The following is a 24,189-nucleotide window of genomic DNA, read 5'->3' as shown; positions in this document are numbered from 1 at the left end:
AGGTCTCATGCTCTCATAGGTGGGGTTTTGGGAGGTTATTGGGTTATGGGGGCACTAAAGCTGACTTGCTGTTGGTAGGTGGCTCATGGTCAAAAGAGTCAGTTCATGGGGCATGTAACCTGGAAGCATGTATCTTTCTCCTCAGCTTGTCCCTTTTTCCTCTGCTTCCTGGCTGCTATGACATGAGTAGCTTTTCTTCTGCTGTGCCTCTTTGTCTTGGAGCCAGTAACCATGGGTCAAAATCAACTTTTCCTCTTTTAAGTTATAGGTGTTGGGTATTGCATCTGAGCAATAAGAAAATGACTAAGACAGTCATCCATACAAAGAATTCCATGCTCAAGTTCAGTGGCAACCAGAGATATGGACAATAATATTGAGATTTCATTCATGTGTATGCACACACATGCACTCACGTGTGCACATGCTATTGGGGATTAGACCCAGCACTGAGCTGCATCCTCAGCCCATTTTTCATTCTCCCCCATGACACAAAAAGTCAGACACTATCAGGAGCCAACTTGGTTAGTGAGTAAACAGAGTCAGGGTCTGCATGCATCCCTAGTGTCCTGGTGACTCACATGGGCTCCAGGGCCCAGGACGCCAGGCTACAGAGAAGGATGAATACTACTCTGAATGTTTCCCCTGCCCTGCCTGCCTTTCCTCCCCTTCCTTCACTCTTGTAGTTCTTCATCCCCTTCTCTTTCCTTTTCCTCCTCTCCTTTCCTCCACTTCTTCTTCCATTCCTCCCTCTCTTCCATCTGCTTTCTCCTCCTTTTCCTCCCCCTCCTCATCCTCAGAAGCCATGGCATCATCCTGGCCATTTTGCAGGAGGGCTGATAGTGTCTGTGGAATGTTTCCCTCACACCACAAAGCATTAGATGGCAGTGGCTCCTGCAGGAGTGATTTCTGCATGCACATCTCAGTCTGGGGCTCAGGCTCAGGCTCAGGCTCAGGCTCAGGCTCAGGCTCAGGCTCAGGCTCAGGCTCAGGCTCAGGCTCAGGCTCGCTCCAGCCTTCAGCTCAGCAAGCAAGCCCAGCCCCGTGTGTCCATGGCTGAGTACGTTTTTCTCTCTCTTTCTCACTCCAGTCTCTCTGTGAAACAGAACCAAAGTCCTGGTTCGCCAACAATCAGCTGAATTACAGTTGGACTGTTGGAGGGGCTTGCTGTGTTCCCAGCAGGGATGTGCTCAGGAGTCTGGCCCCAAAACTGTGGCTGAACCCCAGGGGGATGTTTGTCTGCTCCCTGCCTGCCTGTTTTGGTGGTGTCAGATTCCAAACTGGGCTACCTCATGCTTTCAGAAGGCAAACGAGGCAGCTAAGACCTTCAGGAACAGGCAGAGCCCCACTGGCCTGATTGCTGAATGTTTTCCCACGCAGAGCATTCATCTAGAGTAGGCCGAGGGCCTGGACCTGGCAGGCAGCACTCAGTGGAAGGACCTGCTGGCACTCAGGCCTGATAAGCAGCACGGTTTTCTGTTGCTTGCACCCTGCCAAATGGAACGTAATCATTCGCTAGGCACTGATTACAATCCTCACCGTGACCCTTGGAGGAAGACATTGTCACCTCTGGTGTGTACATGAGGAAACTGATGCTCAAAAGGCTGAGAGATCTGCCCCAGGCAACAGATAGCAAGAGCATTGTGGGGGCTAGGGCCATGCTATGTACCTGGACACAAGCCCTGCTGGTCAGGATGGGGCAGAAGGGGGCTGTGTCCCACGCACGGGGACAGTAAGCATGAGCTGATGTTAGGAGAACAATTAAGAGTGGGGAGACTCCACCATCTCCGCAGGGAAGAAAGTGGGAAGACTGATACACAGCTGTTTCCCTACACTCTTCCTGCACTCTGCGTGCTGTGTGGCAGACACCCCTGGCCTTCACTTCACCGAGTAGGTCTTCTTGGGGATGCAATGATTAAGTTCTGTTTCTTTTTGCTGTGTGACAGCTTCTCCTCTTGACCTGCCTCTGGGGTCTGGTATCAGGAATCAGGTAGCGGAAAGGAAATCAACTCCATAGGCCCTCTACCCCCAGTTCAGACCAGGCTGTCGGATTTACAGCACTGCTGAGATGGAGAAGCCATTGGCGTCCCTGGCCTGGCTTCCTTAAGGGGCAGGGTTCTCCCGAAGGCCCTAGGCTTTTGTGTCCTGCTGTGGGTCCAACATGGCTCTACCCTCTGGTAGAGCAAGGTACAAGACATGCAGGCTTTCTCCAGCTTCCTTCAGGCTTTCTCCAGGGTCTCTACCCCTACCGCGTTCGTGAACATCTCCCAACTTGCCCTCGTCCTGGCCTCAGTGCTGGCCTTGCCCGCCACTGGCCCAGATCTGCATAATCACCAGACCCTCCTGCCTCACAGCTATCGCCAGCAGAGCAAACTCTGACAGTGGTGCTAAGTGTCATGGAACTGGGACCAGGAGACTCCAGAGCTCAGACCACTTGTGACTAATGTGACAAAGGTCTAACTGGCAATAGAGCTGGGCCTAGAAGCTGGATCCCCTGGTGCCCTCCCAGGGCTCCTTCCACTGTTCAAGGGATCCCCTGGGGGACATCGGGCTCCTGGAGGGAGATGATGCTCATAATTATGCCTGGCAGCTCTCTCCTGCCCGTCAGGGGTGTGCACCACTGTGAACAGCAGTGTTTCTGCTTTCACTCACACTCTGCGCCTACGAGGGAGCCCTCTGCCCAGCGAGGCATGAGCCGGTGTCGGGCTCGCAAACACTTAGACCATGACCCTTCTTGCAAGCGTTTGCAAGAGAAAAGAGCAGGCATCACGAGGCTGCGATGGAGACATTTGTGTACAGCCTGCTGTGTCGTCTGCTCCTTAAACAAACCACAAGATGAGCCATCATCACGCCCACCCCTGACATTTGAGAAGTCCAAAGCAAATGCATGAGAGCAGGCCCACGCGCCATGTGTCTAAATGTTTGAACATTATAAATAAAGCTAATAAACTGTGAAATAAGGTTTATTCTTCCCTCCTGCCTGTGCAAATATACCCTTATAGCAACCTCAAGGTCGGGCTCTGAGCTCACACCCTTGGACTCCAGGAACTCGGTGGGGCGTGGGGAGTCGGTCTCAGCCCCCACCCCGGGCCCCCTCTTCTTCTCTCACCCCAAGAACCAGTACCAAGGGAAAGGGCCCGCCAGTCTGACAGTTCAGCCTCCACCCAAACCTCATAGGGCAGGAAGAGGCTGCTCAGGCCCCAGCGTGGACCACTGGTCTGCAAATTCCTGGGTCTGGTATCAGAGCAGAAGGGGTTGTGGACTGAGGGAGAAGTCCCGGGAACCACAGCCACCGACCCGGAGGAGGCCCAAAGCGAGGCACCCTACATCCCCGTGCAGGCCAGGGATGCCCCGTGGCCTTTGCAGCTCAGTGCTGAAAGAATGATTCCCACTGCGTACATGAAGTGGCTGCACTGCTGAAGTGACTGCTGCAGGCACAGTGATCAGCAGCTGCGCAGGGCTTGACCCTGGGCTGCCTGACCGCAGCCCCCTGCTGATTCCCTCCGCCACCGGCTGTCCCCATTCGTTCCTTCCCATCGTGGTTCTCTGGGAAATGCAGCGAGCCCTGTTTCCGTGAGGCACCTCCACCGCGGTCCGCAGGATCCCATCTGGCCCCTGGCCGCTGCCTCGAGCCCTCCACTCCGACTTCGGCACGGGACGCCCCGCCGCGCAGGCTGAGGGCGCTGGTCTTCCAAGCCGGGCTTCCTCCACAGCCTCCCCGCCCTCAGGGTCCCTGCCGGAGCCTGCTCTTCCTCCTCACCTGGGCCCTGGTGGCGGTGACACCCCAGGACCTAGGTGGACGCTCAGCTAGCTAGCTTCCCACTAAGAAAATACATAATCCCCACGCCTCTCCTGGGCTGGCAGCTCAGAGGGACGGGCACCTAAAGGGACCCCATGGGCTCCTTGCAGGTTGGAGAGCCATCCGCATGGCGGGTCCACCTCTTCTGAGACGTAAGAGCAGGGAAGCGCCCTGGTGGCTAAATCCACCTGACAACGCTCCCCGGTTCCTCTGGAAACCCACACCACTGCCCCTTGGCCCCGTGGAAAAGTCCTTTCCTGGGCAGATGGCAGAAGCTGGTGGACTCCGACCTCGCCTTTGAGTCCTAAAGGCCCTCTGGAGCGGGGCAGGGTGGCACCCCCAGCCTCCCAGTGTCCTCTAGATCATAAAGCCAAACAGAAATGTCATCTCTTTCTCATGCAGTGAGCATGGCTCAAACCGCCAGTGCAGGGCGAGGTGAATGACGGGGACACAGACATGGAGTTTCCTGCAGCAGCTGCCGCCCATAAATGGGGATCAGAGAGTGGAATGTGGGGAACTTTGTGCCCTTCGAGTGCAAGAGAGCAGAGATGCTGTGCAGCTGTTGGGAGCGGCTGAAGCTGGAAAGTACTTACGCCTGTGGGACGAAGCCAGTCCGAGAACACGGGAGCTCCTCGAAGCACATAAACAAGCTGTTGCAGCTTCTTAACGGATTATTGGGTAGAGAGGTTGAAATTAATATAGACATCTCCAGGGCACAAATAAACGCTCTACTGTTCTTGGGTGTTCCTCTCCTCTGCTTAGGAGAGAGGGGATCTCCCCCTGACCCAGCTCTTGTCTCTTGTCCATCTTTTCCTCATTCCCACCACCCTGTTCCTCCCTGGGGTACCTGAGAGGCCAGTGAGTCCCTAGATCCAGCTGTGCACTCTGGTTCTTTGGGAAAGGGGAGGCCTCCTGGGGGTCAGCAAGGCCCCCCCTCTGTCTTGACATCATCTCCCACAGCCTTCCCCACCCCTGCTCCACATTTGCTGCCTAGGGGCCTTTGCACTGACTGCTCTCGCCTGGGGCCCCTCCCCCTGCTCCCTCATCCAAAATCTTTGCTCTGAAACCACCTTACTAACGAGGTCAGCCCCGCCCCCACTGCCACATACACACGCCATTGCTTTTCAGTCCAGGCCTCCAGTTTTGCTCTCTGTAACTGATGATATTGCTAATTTACCAGGACCTCGCTTCCCCCAATGGGATATTAGCACTCCCAGGCAAAGGCCTTTATTGCAGTTGTTCCCTAAGAGCCTAGAACACTGTCTGCTATTTAACAGGTGCTAGTTGATACTTATTGTGCGGGCAGAGAAGTGAATCTGGGAAAACTCTAAAAGGCAGGGTGGGCACTTTGAGTTTTAATTTTAACGCCTTGAAAGTAAAGGGCAGAGTTTACCCTGTTTGTCTTAGTGTGGCTGCAAGGAGACCAGGTCCGGTTGACGGTGGCAGGGGGAGGGAACGGCCACACCCACCCCTGGGGGCTCTACACAGGGCAGGGAGGGTCTCCAGGGACATTCCAAAGAGCAGCAGCCAAAGTGCTCTGCTGAGTAGTGACCATGCCAGGGCCCTGGCTGGGCCCCAGGTCTTCTGCCCTGGGAAGTGGGCTCCATCCTCCTGTGTTTTCATGCAGCGCCCCTTCGTCTCTTCCAGCACCCCCGAAATAGGCTACGCAGCATCCCTGAGCCGATTTTTCTGATGTGGTTCAGCAGTCTCAGCTCACACCTGTCTACCTACACTGCAGGGGCTTCACCAGGAGCTAAGGAGCTCGAGGGATGGAGGGAACCAAGTCGTTACTTTGCGGTTTGCACACGCAGCTGTCCATATTCACAAACCCCAGCCTGGCCCATCCAGAGCCGAGACAGTGGTGGGTGGAGATGGGGATGTGTCCAGAGGTGAAGGTCGAGGTGGAGGTCATCCCTGCAGTGTCCTCTAGCTCAGCGGTGAGGGCAAGCAGCCCCCAAAGGACACCAACATGAGCAAGGGGCAGAGGACGCCTGCAGGGCAGGAGGGAAAGAGAGAGGAAGATCGACAGGTTAACTCTGGGGGACCCTTCTGTCCCAGGCAGGTAGGAACCGGGCTTGGCGAGGTCTGGGAGGAGGAGACCACCTTCCTCGAGGCCTGAAGGTCTGGGGAGTGGGGAGCGGGGCAGGACGCCCTTGCTGCAGCCAGACTGTACCCCGCAGAGATATCTTCGGACTGTACCCCCCAAAGATATGCCCCAGCCCCAGCTGCCGTCCTCTGTGTCCTGGGTGCCTGCAGCTCTGGATTCCCCGGGGCCAGCAGTGATGGACCCTTGCCCCACGGAGTCGCTGCCAGGCCTCAGGCTTGGCGACAGCCCAAGCCTCCGTGGGTGGAGCATGGGGCTCAGGCTGGGGCGTGGGGTTCCTGTCCCCTCCACGCAGGCGGAGCGCTGACAATGACAGAGCCACACAGCTCTGCTGGTTTTTTTTTTTTTTTCTGGGAAAGTGGGGTTTGGGCTTCATGAAAAATGGATGTTTGGGTTCGTTTTTTTCTGGGGTCGGTCGGCCTGCGGCCGGCCCGCTGTGCGCCGGGAGGCGAACTCGGGGGGCTCTAGGACCCGCGCGCTCGGACCCGGGCCCGGCCTGAAGAGGCCGCGACGACGCGCAAAGGCGGGCGCGAGAGCGCTGCGTCTCCAGGCAACCGCCCTGACGCAACGCAGAGAAAACCACGTCCCTTCAAAAGAACAGTGCCGAGGATCCACGGGAGGCGGGAGCCGCCAGCGCCGGGCAGAGCAGGCGGCGGGGACCAGGCGCCAGCGCCAGCGCCAGCGCCGGCGCGACCGCGCGGACGCCTCCCGCGCCGAAGGTGGGTTCACGCCCTGGGCCGGGAGGAGGCCGGGGAGGGTCCCAGGCACCTGCTCCGGGCTCGCACCCCTCCCCCGGACGGGCGGCTGCGCTGCGCTCCATCCCGGTCTCAGCACCCTGCTGGCCTCTCCACTCCAGGGCTGAGAATCTGGGTGGGCGTTTGGGGTCAGAGGGGCTGACACAGACTGCCCAGGTCAGCCGTGACCTCCACGCCCGCCTGTCTCCTTCACTCGGGCTTGGCCCCCTCGAAGTTCCAGACCCCAAGACTGCAGTCACAGCTCAAGTGACCCAGGGCATGGCCCCCCACGGTTCCCCTATCGGCTGAAGCCGGGGTGGGAGGGGCCGTGCGCCCAAGGCCCTCACGGAAAAGACAGGTCAGCCATGTAGCCGCGCACCAGGGTCAGCGGGCGGGCGGAGGGGCCACGACCGCAAGAGCGAGGGTCTCCTTCAACCAAGTCAGGTGGACGTAGTGCTTTTTTGCAAAGCCCTTGGCACTGCATCAGGTGCTTCCTGTCTTGCTGGGAAGACCTGGAGGTAGGTGGCCCCCGGTGGCAGGGGCTGGTGCTGGCTCACCCGCAGCAGATTCTCCTGAACCAAGCTGCTACACACTCCCTGTCATCCCGAAAATCCCAGACGGTGAGACGGTCCCCACGCACAGGGCTATCCCCACGGTGCCCAGGGGAGTCGTGGCTCCAAAGCAGCTTCCTTTCCATGCCCCAGGGACAGGCGTCCTGCTCAGGAAGGGCTGGCATGGTCCCGGGGAAGCCCAGGTGACGGCACCTGTAGCCTGACTGCATCCACAGGGTGGGGGCTCCTGCCGCCGTGGTTTCGGGGCCTGGCAAAGCAGCCTCGAGCCGTTCTTCCTGCATCTGTTTGCTGAGTGCTGCTGCCAGTCACGCCCTGCCGGGACCCCTTCACGCCTGCAGTCGCCTTAGGCTCGTGACCAGCCTGCAGGGTTCAGTGGTGTGACAGTGTGGTCAGAGGAAGTCAGAGGTTAAGCCAGTGGGTGCAGCTCACGCAGCTGGTGAAAGAGCAGAGATTCACATGCCTGCCTCCCCAGACTCCTGAAGCAGCACTGTCAAAGGAGCGCTGTCGTAGGGAATCCGAGGGGTTCCCTTGTCCAGAGAAGGGAGAGAAGCCAGTCACATCCAGATGAAATGAGAAGTGTTCTGGGCTCATCCTGTGACCAAAGAAGGTCCCCTGCCAGCTTCAGGGATGCAGTGGAGGCAGCAGACGTTTGTTACGTCCAGTCTGGAGGGTTTGGCCAGCTTCAGAAGGCTCCTCCTTGCTGACCCGAGAGCCCAGACGCTGTGCCCTTGCTCCCGTCCTCATCCTCCCGTTTGCATGCATGGATTCGCTGAGTGACCAGTCCCTGCTGCCCTCTCTGCTAGCTCGGCTGCCCTCCGGGGGGTGTAAATAAATCTCGAGACCCATGCAACCCAGGCAGGGAGGGAACAGCTGGCGGTCAGTACCTAGTCACACCAGGTAGATCTTGCTAGTGGACAATAACCAGGGACCCAGGGACAGCCCAGGCTCCTGGAGCTGTGCTCTGCCACAGGATGGCTCTTCACTTGACTGGGACCCTGAGCAGCTTGCCAAGGTGGAAGATGACCGATCATCCGTTGGCCGTGGGGATGGGGAGTCCTCGAGAGCCACTTATAGGCATCCCTCAGGAGTCGCTGGGGTGGCTCTGATGTGTGGGCACCTGGTGCTTGCAGGGGTGAGCGGGGAGGGTGGGGACAGCTGGCAGAGCAGGGGCACAGGGAGCAGGCAGGATGGGCTGGCGGGGAGGAGCGAGCTGGAGCAGACCTGTGGGAGCCTGGCGTCCCAGCCGCTGCAGAGGAGTCCGGAAGACTGCAAACCTCGGCGTTTCCTTGGCTGGGCCAAGTGTCCTGTCCACTGGAGTCCAGCCCTCCCTCCCCCGCCTCTCTCTCCAGAAGAAAGCTCAGACAAGGAGTGGGAGGAACAGCAAGAGGAGTCAGAGGCTGTGCTGCCCCACCCTGCCCGCTTTCTTCCCTGCCACTCCAGACCCTCACCTCCGTCCACAGCACCGCTCCTCTGGTTCCCGTGCAAGGAGAAAGGTCCTCTGCTCTGGGGCAGCTCTGGCCCCGGGCCCTCTGGCCCCCGAGCTCCTCCTGGGAGTGCCTGCACTGGGTCTTCTCCTGCCTGACCCACCCCACAGAGGACTCTCCAGAGTCCCAGCCCAGCCGGTGTCACCTCTTCCCCAGCAGCCTCGGCAGGTGGGGTTCAGTTTCTCTCCGTGAAGTCACAAATTGAGCACCCTCTTAATCCTTGCCAGGTACCTGCTGCAGATGTGGGAACCGGCAGTGGCTCCCCTTGGCTCCCTCATGGTACATCCCTTGGCACAAGCAAACGCTTGTCCAGGCTCATTTTCCAGGCAGAAAAGCAGGTGTGCATAGCCCCAGATGATGGCCTCCATGGTGGCCACCGTCCCGGGCTTCTGCAAAGCTGGAGAGCACGTCCTCATCCCAGGAAGCCGGCAGTGCCTCTGAGTCAGGCTGGAAATGGCCACCGGAAGGTCCTGGATGCAGGCCGTGGCTGCGAGGCCACTCAGAGCCTGGCTCTGCCTCATCCATCATCAAATCAGAAAGGAAACTGGATGCCTGGTCCTGGGAGCATCGCAGCCCCGGGGACCCTGAGGCAGGCAGGAACTGACCACACATGCCCTTTGGTCACACAGGCAGATGCTCGCAGCTGGTTGTGCTGTCATCACTGTCATTTTATTTGGTTGGTTGCAGCTGCTGCCAACCTAGAGGAAGGTGACCGCAACCCCACTCTCAGATGTGCGTGAAAGCAAGCCTTAGAACGCATTCTGCCACACAAGCAGTCACTAGATGCAGACAGCCTGTCTCAGGGCATTGGCGAGGTCCCTGCGATCTGTCTCCTGCTGCCCTGAATGCCTTCCCTGGAAGGCTCAGTAGATCCTTCTGCTCGCCCCTGTCCAAGTCAAGCCTCCCAGGAGTTTGGGCAACCTGAATACCTCTGTCTTCATCGACAATGGTGCATCCCTCGAAGTTGCTTTGCTAGGTACCAAATGCTTGCTGCTTCTGGGGGTGAAGGCTGGGGTGAGCTGTCCTAGCTGCCTACAGAGGGGGGACTCCTCCTGTGAGATGGGTGTGGGAGTCTCGACTTGAATGCAGCTGAGTTGTAGCCGGCGCACTAACACCACGCTGTGCCGTGTCCGCACGGAATTTAAGGTCAGTAATGCCGAGTGTGCGGAAGATGCTCAGGATGGTGGGCTGCCCTCCGGCAGCACAGAGTGTGGCTGGGACTGCTCAGAGGTCCTTGCGGTTTGTGCAGCCAGAGCAGGAAGGTGATGCTAAGTAGCACAAAGGTGCTTCAGGGTACTGTGGTGGCTCCGAAGCTGCTTTACCATGTGACAGGCCAAGGACAGCACTAGCCAGACATGGTGAAGGGCAGACAGCAGCAGTCCACCTAGGGCCAGAACTCAGAACTCATACACCTTTCTCCTTCCATCCTCCCAGACTGTGAGGCAGCCTCCACTGTGGTCCTGTTCTGCATGAGGAACCTTAGGCCTCCGGGGTTGAGCCAGTTGACCAAGGTCGTGGAACCAGCTTACGCAGTAAAGGAACACAGTGACACTCTGCCTGTTCCGTCCTGCCTACAGGCACCCAGGACACACATTCCCTCCACACCCCAGCATGTCCACAGCACCGCTGCTGCAGCCAGCTGCAGCCCCTGCCATTCCCAGCTGGTTGAAGCCACCCTGGACGCCCCTGCCTCCCCAGGATGGACCCACCTGCACTCCAGGAAACACTAAGCCCTCCAGCTCCGAGGTCGGCAGGCCCAGACCTGCAGCTCGCATTAACACGCAGGCACCATGGAGCCTCTTAGGAAGTCCTTGTGCAATGGCTGGGCTGGGAACTTGCAGAGTAAGACAGAAAACAAGTCGTTAGAAGGACAAATCCCACTTGAACTGGAGTTTGTTGATTTTGCTGATGTGAAGTTGGAGCCAGTTATCCTGAGGTCTGAGTAGGTCTCACTGCCCTGTTTGGAGGCTGAGACAAATGCTACGTGGGTGACTGTCTGGTGGGCTGTGGAGTGCTCAGCTGGGAAGTGTCCCTTTTCCTATAGCCAGAGCTGCACTCTGCTTGCCTATCTGCAGATTGCTCCAGTCCATCTGCTTTCTGTGCCCAAATACACACTGCCGCTGTGGCCTTTGGCCAGAAAAGTCCTGTGGTTACAGGTGTCAGGTGGCTGGGAGGCTGACACGCTGCCTGAGCCCCATCCTGGGCAGACACCCCTACCTGGTCATTCTCTGCATTCCCCACAGCCACTTCCCACCCCAGACCCAGATTCTCAGGTTCACAGGCACCTCGCCCCCTGCCCGCCACAGCAGCCCTTCCCCAGGGCCTCAGAGGGGACATGGCAGGGACACTGGGTGTCTCCAAGCTCCCGCCTCCTTAGAGCAGCCCTGTGCTTTCTCCTCTCCTTTCAAGGAAGCCATAAATTAGACGTTTGGCTCCAGGAGCCTGGGCCTCCTCCGGACTGACCAACAGCGAAGTGCAAGTCTTTCTTGGCAATTTTCTCCCTAACTTCTTTCGCGGGTCAAAATGAAAGAAGAGGTTTCTACACTCCCAGGCTTCTTGCAGGAGGACTGTGGGTCACCTCTCAGCAGCAGGAGCATGGCTCATCCATTATTCAGCACTGACCCAGCACTTTGAATGTGCAAAGATCTTAGGTATTTGCAGAGATTCTTCCTCATGTCTGGGCAAGAGGAAGCAAGTTTTACAGTTTTCCAGACAACAGAAACAAGGGTGAGCTTGGAGTTAAAGGATTCTGGTCCAAGCCCACGCAGCGGCACTCATGGACATGGTGGCCTGTTCCAGTCTCATGATTTCTCTGGTTTTTGGTTTCCCAGCCATAGTGTGTGGGAGAAAAAAAAAAAAAACAGCCATAAACTGAAATGTGATTTAAAAATGTCTGTGATTGCTCCTGCTATTCCAGGTGTGTAAATGGAAGCTTTGAATTCTGAGCAGAGCTGCACCTGTTAGCCCAGGACCTGCAAAGCGAGCTTCGAAGTGTGAAGGTCCCCAGGAGAATGCAGGTAAGCAGGTTGCTCTGCCCTTAATCTGGGCAGGAGCAGATCTGAGACCTGGTGGGCTGAACCCCATCTTCAGAAGGAAGGAGAGGCCGTGGCACCCAACCCAGCCAAGGCCTCCTTCAGAAGGAGGGGTGGATTCTCACGGGGCTTTCAGGGAGGGTGATCATACTGTACAAGTTGTGTCCAGAAGTGGAAAGACCGGGGCCACCCTGAGGGGCAGCAGGTACCACTGTGGGGCACTCCTGCCTACCGTGTAGATCATGTGTGTACGTGTGCACGTGCATGCATGTGTTTGAGGAGGACCCTAGAGAAGACTGTCCTGCATAATGCTGACCCTAACCCTAACGCTAACCCTGCTCCCCCACCCACCAGCCACACCCCACCAGAGCACAGTCCCTCAAGGAGCCACCTGCTGCATGCACTCATGTACACACATAGTCACACAACCACCCCGTCACACTTACATATGCACCCATAAGACACACATACACACACACACACACACACACACACACACACACGGGGCGGCAGCCCCACGTACTCCCTCCCACACACCCCCCCAACACAGCGGGGCCTCTGAGTGTCCCCCAGCCCGGCATTCCCACATGGCTCTGACCAGGCGCTGGGATGGCAGTGGGTCTAGAAGGGGTGCCGGAGTGACGGGCACAAGGCCAGCCCAGCCGGTGTCCCTCCCGCTTCGGTCACCATGGTAACCTGAGGCAGAAGAGAAGGGCCTGGGCAGCTCCTGCAGCAACTCTGCTGGCGCGGGCTCCATCCCCTCCCCTCCGCCCCCTCTGTCTGCAGAGCCCCGGTGGCCACATCACAGTCTCCGCCCGCCACACTGGGTGCAGCGGGGAGGTCAGCGCCATCGCCTGGGGCTTTCAGTGTGAGGCCAGCATCGGGTTGATGATTAAACCCGGATGGAGAGGGCTGTGGGCCCCAGCTCTGCCCTTCCCTGTTCACCTGGGACACGAGGAGCTGCGATGCCCACCCAGGACAAGGGGACTCGCGTCCTCAGAGCAGGAAGAGACGCGGGAGGGGCCTGTGAGACGCCACCTCACGCCCAGTCAGAGACTGTCCTTAGCCAGGCTGACTCTGACGGGGTCCCGAGGCTCAGCCACCCACCCGGCACACTCAGTGGGAGGACACAGCAGCTTGCACGCGTGTGTGAGCTCTGACACTGCCTGCGCCCCGAGCAGCGGGTGGCCTGGACAGCCTCAGGGCCTGACTGCCACGCTGACCCAGCACGCTCACCCCCAGACCTGCCCGGTGGAGGAAAGGCAGAGCCTGCAGGACTAACCCACGTGTGGCCTCTTCTGCACTCCAGAAACTTCTCAGAGGACGCGGGAAGCCACAGACGGAAAGTTTTCCACATGGGTGGGGCTGGCAGGCAGCGGCCAGCTCCGACCTGGGCTGTGCTCGGGAAGGTGGTGGCCACTCAGGCCCTGCCACAGTTGGCCCAGCTGAAGGGAACTAGAAGGCCTGTCCAGCCTCCCTTGCCGCGCAGACGTGGACCATGGTCATAGTCCAGGTGGTCTCCACAATAGGGCTCGTGTCACAGGACAGCACAGAGCAGGGCACAGCTGCTGTCTCCAAGGCGACAGCTCCCAGAGGATGCTGGGTAGGCGAGGGAGGGAGGCGCAGAGCCTTGGCCTTCCCAGCCAGCTCACGTCGCTGGCTCCTCCCTTCCAGGCTCCCCGCCTCACCCTGGCCTGTGCACTCTGAGGGCCTCTGCGCCGGTTTCCCTGCTCCGTGCTGTTTCCTCATCTATTGTGGAGTGACCGTAGTTTGTGGATCGCAAGGTTCTCATGCACCTGGGGTGCCTGGTGCATGTCAGCGCTGGATGTGTGTGGTGAGCTTGACTGCACTGTGAAGACAGCACTCACAGGAAAGTTACCAAGCAGGATCTGAGCTGCGTTTTAGAAGGTGACTGGGGCCGGGCATGGTGGCGCACACCTGTACTCCCACCACTTGGGAGGCTGAGGCAGGAAGATCATGGCGAGTTCAAGACCAGCCTGGGCTACAAAGTGAGCTCAAGGCCAGCTTGAACTGCACAGCAAGACCCTGTCTCAAAAGGACAAAAAAAAAGAAAAAAAAAAAAAAAGAAGTTGACTGGCACTGTGGACGGAGGAGTCCTGGTGAGACACGCAGGGGCCAGAGGGCAGGGGACAGTGCCCACATCCTTGGGCTTAGGCCTTGGGTCAGGAGCATAGGCCGTGTGGGGCCTGGTGGGAAGTGCACCCCGCCCAGCCACCCGCAGCTCCCTGGGACGGACCCACACTCCCAGGAGCCAGCACCATGGCCTCGGTGTTTTCCTGTGTGAGGTAGGAGTAGGTGAGACCCGATGTGTGAAAGCCTTAGAAAGTGACATTATTGTTGCCCTGCCTGTGCTGGCGCTGGGGACATGTCTGCAAGGTGCCTACTTTCTAAATAACGCACCTCTTTTCCTGAGCCCCTTGCCAGGCTGCGCCGCTTTTCAGTTGTTTGCCCCAGCTGCTGGGCACTGCAGTGGGTGGAGAGGAACGCATGACCAGAGGACAGCCACTTCTGTACAGCGACGGGGTGGCACTTCTGCCAGGAGGCGCAGGACAGTTTGACACTTGCTGTCATGAGCTGTGAATGGGGACACACATCGGCTAGGAGTGAGAGGGACTCGGTACAGTCTCCCCAAGAGGACAGGCAGCCATGTACTCCAGGGGTCCCAGCTGCAGGTGGCACCCCTCGCCGGGACACAGGGACATGTGGGCGGGCCTTTCGTTGTCACGGTGACACTTCACGACCCTGCCTGGCTCTCATCACACACGTTGCCTCTGTGCATGAGTCAGGGCCCCTGAGCGCCAGCAACCAGAAAGGATCCGGGGGCTCGAAGAATTGGCGAAAAGGCAAGTCCCGAGGGAGAAGGCAGGCCACACCAGAGGGCAGAGCTGGAGGCCGGCAACGGTCCTGTCGTGGGGACAGTTTGGCTAAGATGGTGCTAGCTCCGGGCTGGCAGCACGCACACCAGACAGCCACAAAGCTGAGTCTCAGGGGGCCTGAGCCTCTGACTGGCCGGGCTGCAGTCACTGCTCTCACCCGGTCACCAGGACCTGGAGGCGGACAGGAGGGAGGCTTTGGTCTTCTGGCCAAAGAGAACAAAGCAAAGGGTGCTTCGCCTGCTGTCGCCAACTTGGTTGTTGCTCACTATAACCAGGGAAGCAGGAGGGCAGCTAGGGCAGACCAACAGGCAGAAGCCAAGTATCTGTAAACACCCCCGTTTCTTTGCCATCCCGTCTTCAACACACGCTTCCACCAGTCAGTTATAAGTGTCAGAACCCAGCTCAGAGGAGCTTAAACCCAGCAGGAGCATTTGACAGCCGTGTAATCAAGGTTGGGTGGGGTGGCTTCCAACCAGGCCTAATTGAGGGCCCCAGACCATCCTGTCTGCCAGGCATGTGTGCCAGCAGCCCTTCCCCAGGGAGAACTAGAGACCTCAAACCCCCAGGCAACCTGGGAGCAACACAGCTGATCTGAGCTTGCTGGGGGCTCAGATCCGCCCAGGTGGGTCATGTGACCAGGTAGAAGGGATGTCAGCGCAGCAGGGCCATGCTCCCCACAGTAGGGAGCACCCTTTCCAGAGGAGAGAAGGTTCTGTCTGGGTCCAGGAGGTCCTGCCTGGGTCCAGTTCAGAGTCTCTGGATTTGACACAAGCTGAAGCTGTTCCTGATGTGTTCCAAATGCAGGGCTGGCACACCTGTGTCCAGGAGGTCAGAGGTCAGGGCAGGGAGAAGTGGGTGGCACCTCATGAGGACAGGTGGTAGAGGGTGCAGGGTCTCTTCTCAAATGAGAGCAAGGTCGGGCTGCACTAAGTGGAGGAGTTCTGACCTGCTCGCCCGTTCGCTGCCATGTTTCCATGTCGGATGACCCCAGGCACAAGGCTTGGTCCTCACCCTGGTGGACATCAGAGCCTAGCAGAAGGGGCCATGAAGAAAGTCCCTGGGGTGAGTGTGATGGTTTCAGAGGGGCAGGAAGCCTGGTGGTTAGGCACTAGCTTGGAGCCAGACAGCAGGGCCCCAAGTTCTAGATTCAGCTTACTCAATTAGTGACCTGGGGTAAGTCACCCAATCTGTGTGTGCCTCATCTGAAAACTGCCCCTCTGAAAGCTGGGGCTGATGCCTGCTGATCGAGCAGCACATGTGTTAGCACAGGGTACACTTCCAGGACGAGTGCTGGCGTGGTCCCTCTGAGTAATCGTTGGGTACTTACAACCTAGCCCTGGCAGATCAAGGAAGCTTCCAGAAGGAGACAATGCCCGAGAGCCCTGGCAGAGGAGGGAGGGAAGGGGCTCAGGGCTGAAGGGACGAAGTCCCGGGGGTATGAGCCAGCATGGAACTGGGGGGGCAGCGAGTTGGCAGGGGTTAGAAAGTGTGATATGTAGAGGAAGCCAATGGCTCTTGAAGAATCCAAGACAGGAAAGCTCAGATGAGCCCAGGAGGGGAAGAGGTGGAGAATTTGCCGGCGGCCCATGGGGACGTGGGCTTGAAGGCTTTCCAGCTGAGCACGTTAGGTCGTCACGGGATGAGGAGTGGACCGCCTGCCAGGACTGCACCTACCCGGATCCTCCCACAGCCGGGGAATGAGCTCATGGCTGGCAAAGCCAGGGGACGTGTTTGAACGGCAGCGTGTATGCGGCGTGGGTCTTGGGCCTGAGGGGTGCCTGCACAGCGGGGCTTGCCTGGGCGTGGAGGGATTACCGGATCTGGTCTTGTTTTCCAGAGCCCCCCAGGTCTCCAGTCTTGGCTTTTGCCTTGATCCGTGCTCCCCACCCGGGGCACCTAGGTTAGATGGAAGCCCACTTGTCCAGCATGGTGGAGGCCTCTTTCTCCCCGGGCCTAGACCGCAAAGTCCCCTGCTGTTTTGCCCATCTGAGAGGCCACCCAGCACTGGTCTCTGTCCCCAGCACCGGGTGGCACCTCTCTGCCAGCTCAGGTTGCACCCACTTCAGTGTCCAGAGTGGGAAGTGGCTGGAGGACATTCCTCCTGGACCTCCCTGGCCGGGGTGGGTGACATTCCAGCTCAGCTCCTGCACCCAGCTGGAAGGCGGGGGGAGCCCTCGGCCTCTTCAGCCACCAGGGCACCTGGGGGTGGCACAGTGCCTGGTGGGCAGGAGAAGGGAGCCTGTCCTGGCAGGTCCTCGTCATGCAGGTGTGCGGGGGGTGGCAGGAGACACGCACGGCTGGAGGCCTCAGTCTCTGCCCGGTGCTGTGGCCCCTGCCCCTCCGTGATAACCCACTCTTTAGGGGGCACGGCTCTCCACACTCTGCACGGAGCTCTCCCATAAGCACAGGGACAAGGGAGACATGGCTATGAGGCAGAACGGGCAGGTTGCATCCGGGTGGCACTGTCTAGGGCAGTGATGGCGAACCTCTTAGAGCTTTCAGTGACACACATCGCACTGTGCCACAGGTCCGCCACCGCTGGTCTAGGGCTCACTGTGGTCAGGCCCTGTGCTGGCAGCTGTTTGTCACCCTGTTTAATATGAAGACCAAGGAAGTCAATTCTGTTATTTCAGGGCTTCATGGGTGTGGAACCTGGGGATGGAAGGGCACAGGGACTCTCGCTTGGGGTATGCTTTGTGGTCACCATCCTGAAATTCTCAGGATATTTTGGGGGGTGAGGGTACTAGGGATTGAACTCAAGGCCTTCATGCTAAGCTATCTCCCCAGTCCTTTCTGAGTTTCTTATTTTGAGACAGGGTCTTTCCAAGTTGCCCAGGCTGGGCTCAAACTCGAAATCTTCCTGCCACAGCCCCCGAGTACCCCGAACCCCATAAGTGGCGTGTCCCAGCCCGGCACTGAGGCGGCTGTGTGTGGGTAGAGAGGCTGACCAGAGTCACACGGTTGGTGCTGTGTCTCGGCCCCTTGTTCTCTGCCTCCTGGGCTAGGGTGAGGCTGGAGTGAGCTTGGCACATGCCAGGAAGCTCTGCAGATGCAAGGCTGCTCCTCAGCTGACTCAGCCTACCAGCTCCTGTTCCCAGGCTCTCTGGAGCAGCTGCAGAAGCTGCTAATTAAAATGACCTCCCCACCCCACACGGTGGAGAAGTCGCAGAGTCGCAGGGTTTCCCGCCCCAGGACAGCCTGACCACGTGCACCATGTAGGACACCACCCCCTGCAGGGGAGGGAGGACGTGGCTTCCCACCCGTTAGCTCTGCTGCAGCTGGGTCCTCCCCTACAGCTCTGCTGGCTGTAACAAGATCCCCCCACCAAAGGAATCCCACTAGGGTTCAGCCACCCCAGGCACACTGCGAATGGATCCTGGCATCTCAGCAAAGCAGATAAGCAGTGGGCACCTGGGAGGGGCCCCGAAAGAGGTTCTTAGGAGGCTGCACACGACCAGATACTGCACACGCTGAGATTCAGGCAGCACAAGCGAACCTTATCCTGCCCGTCCCCAAAAGCCTACCGGTTGGTATCACCCTGCTCTCCAGACGTGGAAAGTGAGGCTCAGCAAGCCCAGCGGAGCCCAGAGGTATGGTGTGATCCCAGCCTAGCATCTCTAAGGAGACCAGCGGTCCTCAGTCCTAGGTGCTCACGTATCTCTCAGGGATGTGCTATGGGCTGAGTCCTGGCCCAGATCTACGGAATCAGAAGCCCTGGGATCAGCTGCTGCCAGAAGTCCTTGAGGTGGCTCGCTGGCCAGGAAGGGCTCCCCCAGTCAGGCAGGGGCAGGCTCAGGAGGAGGACAGTGGCCCATTGTCCAGGAGACCCCGCTCCCTGGGCAGCCCAGCCTGCCCCTTGCTTTTGCCTTCTCATTGTCTTCCTGTCCCCCTGATCCATGTCCACCAAGTCCCCACCGTCCCAAGCACACGTGGTGGCTGTTAGTTTCTTTTCTTCTTTGGGCAGGGATGTCTTTTAAGCACACACAAGTCAACAGTCACTGCCTTCGCTCCTTTTCCACAGCGTGGCGGCCGCGCCAGGCCGCGGAGCACCTGGCTTTGTCATCCCATTTACGCCTTGTCCTGGACACTGTTCCATGGCAATCCATTCTCTCTTACAGCTGCACTCCTCAGCACAGATTTTTAAAACTCGCTCGGAGAGCCAAGGTGCAGTAACACATCTGCTCTGCCACCCACTCCATTCACTCGCTCCTTCCCCGGGGACACAGGGACCTAAGGACGGGAGAGTCCCTGCTAATTCTGACTTGGTTACTTTTCTCCCTCCTGGTGGGGGTGAGATTGAGGCCGGGCTTCTGCCCTCCTAAGCATGGCGAGGAGACTCTGATCCCAGCGGGAGCCCTCCAGGGACGGCTGCGGTGCAGGCAGCTGGAGAATGTGCGACCGGCTCCTGGGAGGGTGAGTCACAAGATCATTGCTGGCTTAACAGCCCGGCTCCTTCCCTCTGCAGCCACAGGTGACTGTTCCTCCTCTGAAGAGGTGAGGTCAGGTGTTGTTGCTGAGGAGGAAGACGCGAGGTGGAGGCTGGGCGTCTCTCGGAGCCCACACACCTGAGCCGGCTGCCTGATCCGCTGACTCCGGGACCCGCAGGGACCAGCTGGCCTTGTCCTGCGCTGCGGGCTGGGAGATCCGTCTCGGTGAGTCACTTAGTATCTTCGGGACTCCGGTTTCTCAAGTGTAAAATGGGGATAAAAATAAATCTCTACAGACTTACTGGAAGCGTTAGATAATGGAAGTGGATTGTTTTAGAAATGATCAAACATGACCAAATCCTAGCGTGAGCATCTCTTCCTTGAGTTAAAGTGGTGAGGTCGTCTCGCTTCTAGTCCTCTCGTGGACCTCTCTGGGGAGCAGACGTGCCTGCCTCCGAGGGCCTGAGGAGGATGAGGACTGACACGGCTCGTGTCCTTCCCGCAGGGCCCTGCGCTGCCCGCCCTGCCCGCTGGCCTTGGATCTGCTCTGTGCACCCCAGGACAGGCGGATCCTGGCAGACGCTATCCTTACGGATTCCTGCCGTCTTGTCTGTTCCCGCCTCTGCCACGCACGGCACCCACCGGATTCCGGCACTAAGCCTAGACCCTGGACCCCACAGCTGCTCCGAGAGGCCCCAGACTGACTCTGAGCCCAACCCCACCCCAGCTGGATGCGGGCCCCAGAGCGGGCCCCAGCCTCGCCACCCGCCCGGCCTCGCCCTCTGCCCTCCGCGCCCTCCCATGTCTGGCTGCTGCGACAGACTCTAGAATGTCTGTGCCCCAGATCCGAGTGGAAGAAGTGGGTGAAGACGAGGGGCCAGCGGGAGCGGCCACCCCTCCTGATGACCACCTCCGCAGCCTGAAGGCCCTGACCGAGAAGCTGAGGCTGGAGACCCGCAGGCCCTCCTACCTGGAGTGGCAGGCCCGGCTGGAGGAGCAGACGTGGCCCTTCCCCAGGCCGGCCACTGAGGAGGCGAGCTCAGAGCAGGCAGAGTGTGGGGCCGGGGAGCCCCTGCTGGCCCCGAGAGAGGCCAGCGAGCACCCGCCACCTCCCGGCAGCGCCGGTGAGGGCGACGGGCCACTGTCCACAGGCAAGCTGGAGGGCTTCCAGAGCATCGACCAGGCCCTCACCTGGCTCAGGAAGGAACTGGTGAGTGACTGTCCCGTGAGGCCCTGGTGTGTCTCCCCTCCTCCTCCGTATTCATCCTCCCCCTCACACGCACCTGCACATCTGTAATTGTCCCACGAGACACGAGCAGAGCTCACCTCCCTGCTTCTCTGGGACCCCATGTCAATCAGGGCCTAGCCACAGACAGGGAGGGGGCGTGTGTTGTCCCTGAGACCCTGAGCTCATGTTACGGTCCCACACCCTCCCCACGGACATCTGACCCCTGGGCTGTTGCGGTGGCCCTAGAGTGGGCCTGCCCTCTTCTCTGAAGCCCCCTCCCGGCTGGCCCCCGAGACCACCCCCTTACCAGGTGAGTGGCTGCTGTCCTGCGCTGGGCAGTGGCTCTGGGCTGCCCAGCAGGGCTCACTGGGTGAGCGACCGGGAGGACGCTGCGCCTGAGAACCCTGGCTGTGAGTCCAGGGCCTGTTGTGCTGAGTGCTGAACTAACAAGGCGTGGCGTTCAAGGAGCTGCCGGGGGCCGCAGGAGCGAGCACGCCTGGGCTGAGGGCTCTGCAGAGGAGGCTGAGTAGCAATCTGCTCCGGAGTGAGGGTGGCAGTGGCGGGCGCCACATTCCAGGAGGAACAAGTATGCCAAAGGGCGTGTTGTTTTGAGCTGGGATGAGCAGCTTGACCCTTTTTCTGCCCACAGGCAAAGCAGATTCCCATCAGGAGCGCCTCCTGATGTGCAGAGCGGGGTGCCCTGTCCCCATCTCTCCTGGAGGGGAATCTTCAGGCCCCAGCATTGTGGCTCTTCAGCAGAGCTGGACATGAAGCTAAGCCTCCCCCAGCTCTCAGCCCCTGGCCTACCCGTTACCTGAGGCCCGGGTTAGGTCTACCATGTCCCAGGGACCCCGGAGTCCAGGGCAGGCTGCTCTCCGGAGCCAGGAGTGAATCTCGGGACAACAGGGCAGGCAGAGACCCATTGGCTGGTTTTGCAGAACCCTGAAAAACAAACCCCCACTGAGGCGTGCAATTTCTGAAGCTGGGTTTGGGGTGGGGAGGACCCGGGTGTCTGATTCATTAGAAACCTGTTTTGGTTTTGATGCCAAGAGGGTGCCCAGAGGACCCACTGTGTGCGTCGCTGGTGGCCGGAGTGCGTGTGCTCCCGTCTCTGCCCAGAGCCCCTGGGTGCTCATGGGGATGTGGACATGCTGTGCTCCAAGACAGACCCTGAAAGCTGCCCTTTGAGTTCCTGAGGCTGAGCTGCTTTGATCTGTTTTCATTAAAAAGAACAAAAAGTATTCCCTTTCATCAAGGAGAGAACCTGTCTTCGGGTTCATTTGTGATCCTGTTGCTTGTGGGAGCAGACGCCTGCACGTTCTCGATAAGCTTGCTTTCCCTTGGGCCCCCTTTGGAGGGGGAAGGGTGAGAAGGGATCCTCCATTCTCCGCATGTGCAAACCGGGAGGAACTTCCCAGAGCCTGTCCCATCATCCCTGTGCAGACAGAGAGGTGCCTGGCAGCCAGCCCCAGCTGTGTAACACCCATGAGACCTTGCCAGACTCCTAAAGTTTCTGCCGCACCCCAGCCCAATCAAATGAGCGTCTGGGGTGGTGCCCCATATCTGCAGCTTTGGAGCACCCCTGTGCTTCCAGTGCCAGCTGGTGGGCCAGGAAGGTGGGCCAGGTGCAGCAGAGCATTCATCGCCAGCTCCGATGTGGCTGCCAAAGGCTGTCTGAAATGGGCAGAGGGAATATTAGCATGAATAACAGTGCTTCCTATTGGCATAACATTTTCCACTGTCCCAGCCGCTTCCCTGTGCTATCAGGGCTGGGTAATAACACTCATGCTGATGATGGTGAGATTCATCCCTAAGGGAGGGCTCACATTGTGCCCGGTTCGCACTGGCATTAGTCACAGCATCTGATTGTCACGTGACCTCGCCTGCGCGGGACGCTGGCTCAGAGGACATGACAGAAAGAAAGAAATTGACACTGGAACCCCAGGCTGCCGGGTTGCACTTCTTGACTGCCACAGCACACATTGTCCTCCTAAGGGAATTGGTTTTCCTTAAAATGTGAGTTCTTGAAGATGCTAACTGTGAGTGGAGCGCATGGCGCAGGGGCAGGGAGAGAAGCCGGACTGAATGAGAGTCCCAGCCTTCCGTTCTCTCTTTGGTTCCTACAACAGCTCTGTGCACTTGTTCTTACTGTGCCCATCTTACAGATGAGTAAACTGAGGCTCCTCATGGTCAGGCCATAAGATGGTGAGATTAGGAAACAGCAGGGCCAGGGCTTAAACTCCACCTTCACCATGGCAGTAGAGCACTGGGAAATGGCAGCACTGCAGGGGACCTGGGGCACAGGCTGGAAGAGCAATGGCCCTGAACGCCAGTGTGCATGGAGAGCTCCCAAGTGTCTCATGGAAAGGAAGACTCAGGCTCCGTGGGTCTGGGCTGGGCCTGTGATGCAGAATTTCCAACAGGCTGTAAGGTGACCCCATGTGGCTGGTCCGTGGACCACGCTCTGAGTAGGGAAACGAAAGGAGGTGCCGTCTAGGGTCAGGGCACCGAGACAAGACCTCAGAGAGCAGACCAGAGCCCCTAGTGTGGGCTCCAGGCCTGGGTGCTGTTCTCACCGCCTGTGTGGGGCTGGGCTCGGCCAGTGAGTGCGCCTTGGGGACCTGCGTGCAGCATCCCAACAGTCCAAGAGCTGCATTTACGCGGAGCATGGTCCTCGTGAGCCGGAGACAGGAAGTCTGCCCCCCACATCAGGATTAAACAAAAGCAACTTTAAAACCTTTCAGCGAGGGGGAGCCATTCGAGTCCTGCTAGGTTTGTTGTTTTATTTGTGGTACTGGGGGTTGAACCCAAGGCCTTTGAACTAAGCTACATCTATATACAGCTGCTTTATTTTATTTATCTTATTTTTTATTGATTGATTACATGAGTGAGTGAGTGATTGATTGATTTATTAATTGAGACAAGGTCTCTCTAAGTCCCAAGACTGTGCAGGTTGGGCTTGAATTTGAGACCTTCTTGCCTCTGTCTTCCTGAGTACTGGGATTGCAGTCATGCATCACCACACCTGGCTTTTGCCGTTTTCAAGTCTCTGTCTAAACAAAGCTTCATGTTGTTGATCCCTAATTCACCCTCTGTGAACCAGCAAAGGTGCCTTTAAAACAAACTGACTTATTTTTTAGCCGGTGAGCATGGTTTGCATAACCTTTATTACACCGTATTTGTGTAAGCTCAGAATCGAGTTTTCTGTGCACCGGGCAGGCCCTCCCCACTGAGTAGCTGGTGTCGTGTGGGAATTTGTGTTTTCTCCATGTGGCCAATGAAATCGAGCAAAGCTCTGTGATTCAGTGGGCTAAGGGGGTGTTGGCCCAGGAGCGGGTAGGCGCCCTGCTCTCCAACCACCCGGCGGCCATCCTGGAGCTGTCAGTGGATGCTGGGAGGTGACTGTCAGCCTTGCCCAGTCAAAGGTAGGCAGTGCTGGGTCTGGAAGCACTGTCCTACTGCCTCCTACGTAGCCAGGTAAAGGGCAGAGTGGGCTGCCTGGTGGACCATTTCCATGGCGAGCAAGGGCCACACGGCTGCTCGGGCGCGCCTGACCTCACTGCAGGGAAATGACAGTTGCTCCGACACCCCTGGGGACCTCAGGTGGAGTGGCTTTTCCTGCAGCTGATGCACAGAGAATACAGGGGAGGTGCTCCCTGCGCTCCCGTGACACCAGTCGGGGCCTGCTGCCAAGACGGCTACAGTGCGCGGTCACTGGAGATCAGGGTTACCAGCTCTGCACCTTCCGGCAGATCAGTCTGTGCCCGGGGCCTGGGGTGGGAAAGAGCCTGAGGAAGCAGAGGGGAGGGGAGGTGCGACCACAAAGCCGTCAGCTCCACCCTCCAGCGGAGTGTGGCATCCAGGACATTTGCAAACGGCCCTGACCCACGGGGCTTTGGACAGGGACCCTCCCCT

The 24,189-nt window shown here is 58.7% G+C and overlaps 1 protein-coding gene and 1 long non-coding RNA gene across 6 annotated transcripts in view; one reads left to right on the top strand and one right to left on the bottom strand.

Moving 5' to 3' along the window:
- Positions 1-2,944: 2,944 nt before the first annotated feature.
- LOC102026594 lies at positions 2,945-13,374 on the bottom strand. 2 transcript variants are annotated; one of them, XR_001234117.1, is made up of 3 exons: positions 13,005-13,374; positions 10,400-10,524; positions 2,945-10,074 (listed from the first exon to the last, which is right to left on the bottom strand). It is a non-coding gene; the product is annotated as an uncharacterized LOC102026594 (long non-coding RNA). The 2 variants fall into 2 exon arrangements; XR_259264.1 differs by having other exon boundaries at positions 2,945-10,524.
- Fam167a (family with sequence similarity 167, member A) overlaps positions 6,534-24,189 on the top strand; it is a 30,449-nt gene continuing 12,793 nt past the window's right edge. The window contains exons 1-5 of one of the 4 annotated variants that reach the window (XM_005373816.2): positions 6,534-6,619; positions 11,608-11,707; positions 13,397-13,630; positions 19,085-19,271; positions 19,552-20,256. In XM_005373816.2, the coding sequence (XP_005373873.1) occupies positions 19,876-20,256 (381 nt within the window). In that variant the 5' untranslated portion in view covers positions 6,534-6,619; positions 11,608-11,707; positions 13,397-13,630; positions 19,085-19,271; positions 19,552-19,875. Of the gene's footprint in view, positions 6,620-11,607; positions 11,708-13,396; positions 13,631-13,819; positions 13,843-18,219; positions 18,784-19,084; positions 19,272-19,551; positions 20,257-24,189 lie in introns of those variants that run through there. The other 3 variants (XM_005373814.2, XM_005373819.2, XM_005373818.2) reach the window with 3 other exon arrangements.

This window comes from Chinchilla lanigera, unplaced genomic scaffold, assembly GCF_000276665.1.
Source record: "Chinchilla lanigera isolate Chin_1 unplaced genomic scaffold, ChiLan1.0 scaffold00002, whole genome shotgun sequence".
NCBI classification, from domain to species: domain Eukaryota; kingdom Metazoa; phylum Chordata; class Mammalia; order Rodentia; family Chinchillidae; genus Chinchilla; species Chinchilla lanigera.
Note: the sequence above shows the minus strand (reverse complement) of the source record. Positions and strands in the feature narration are given on the sequence as shown.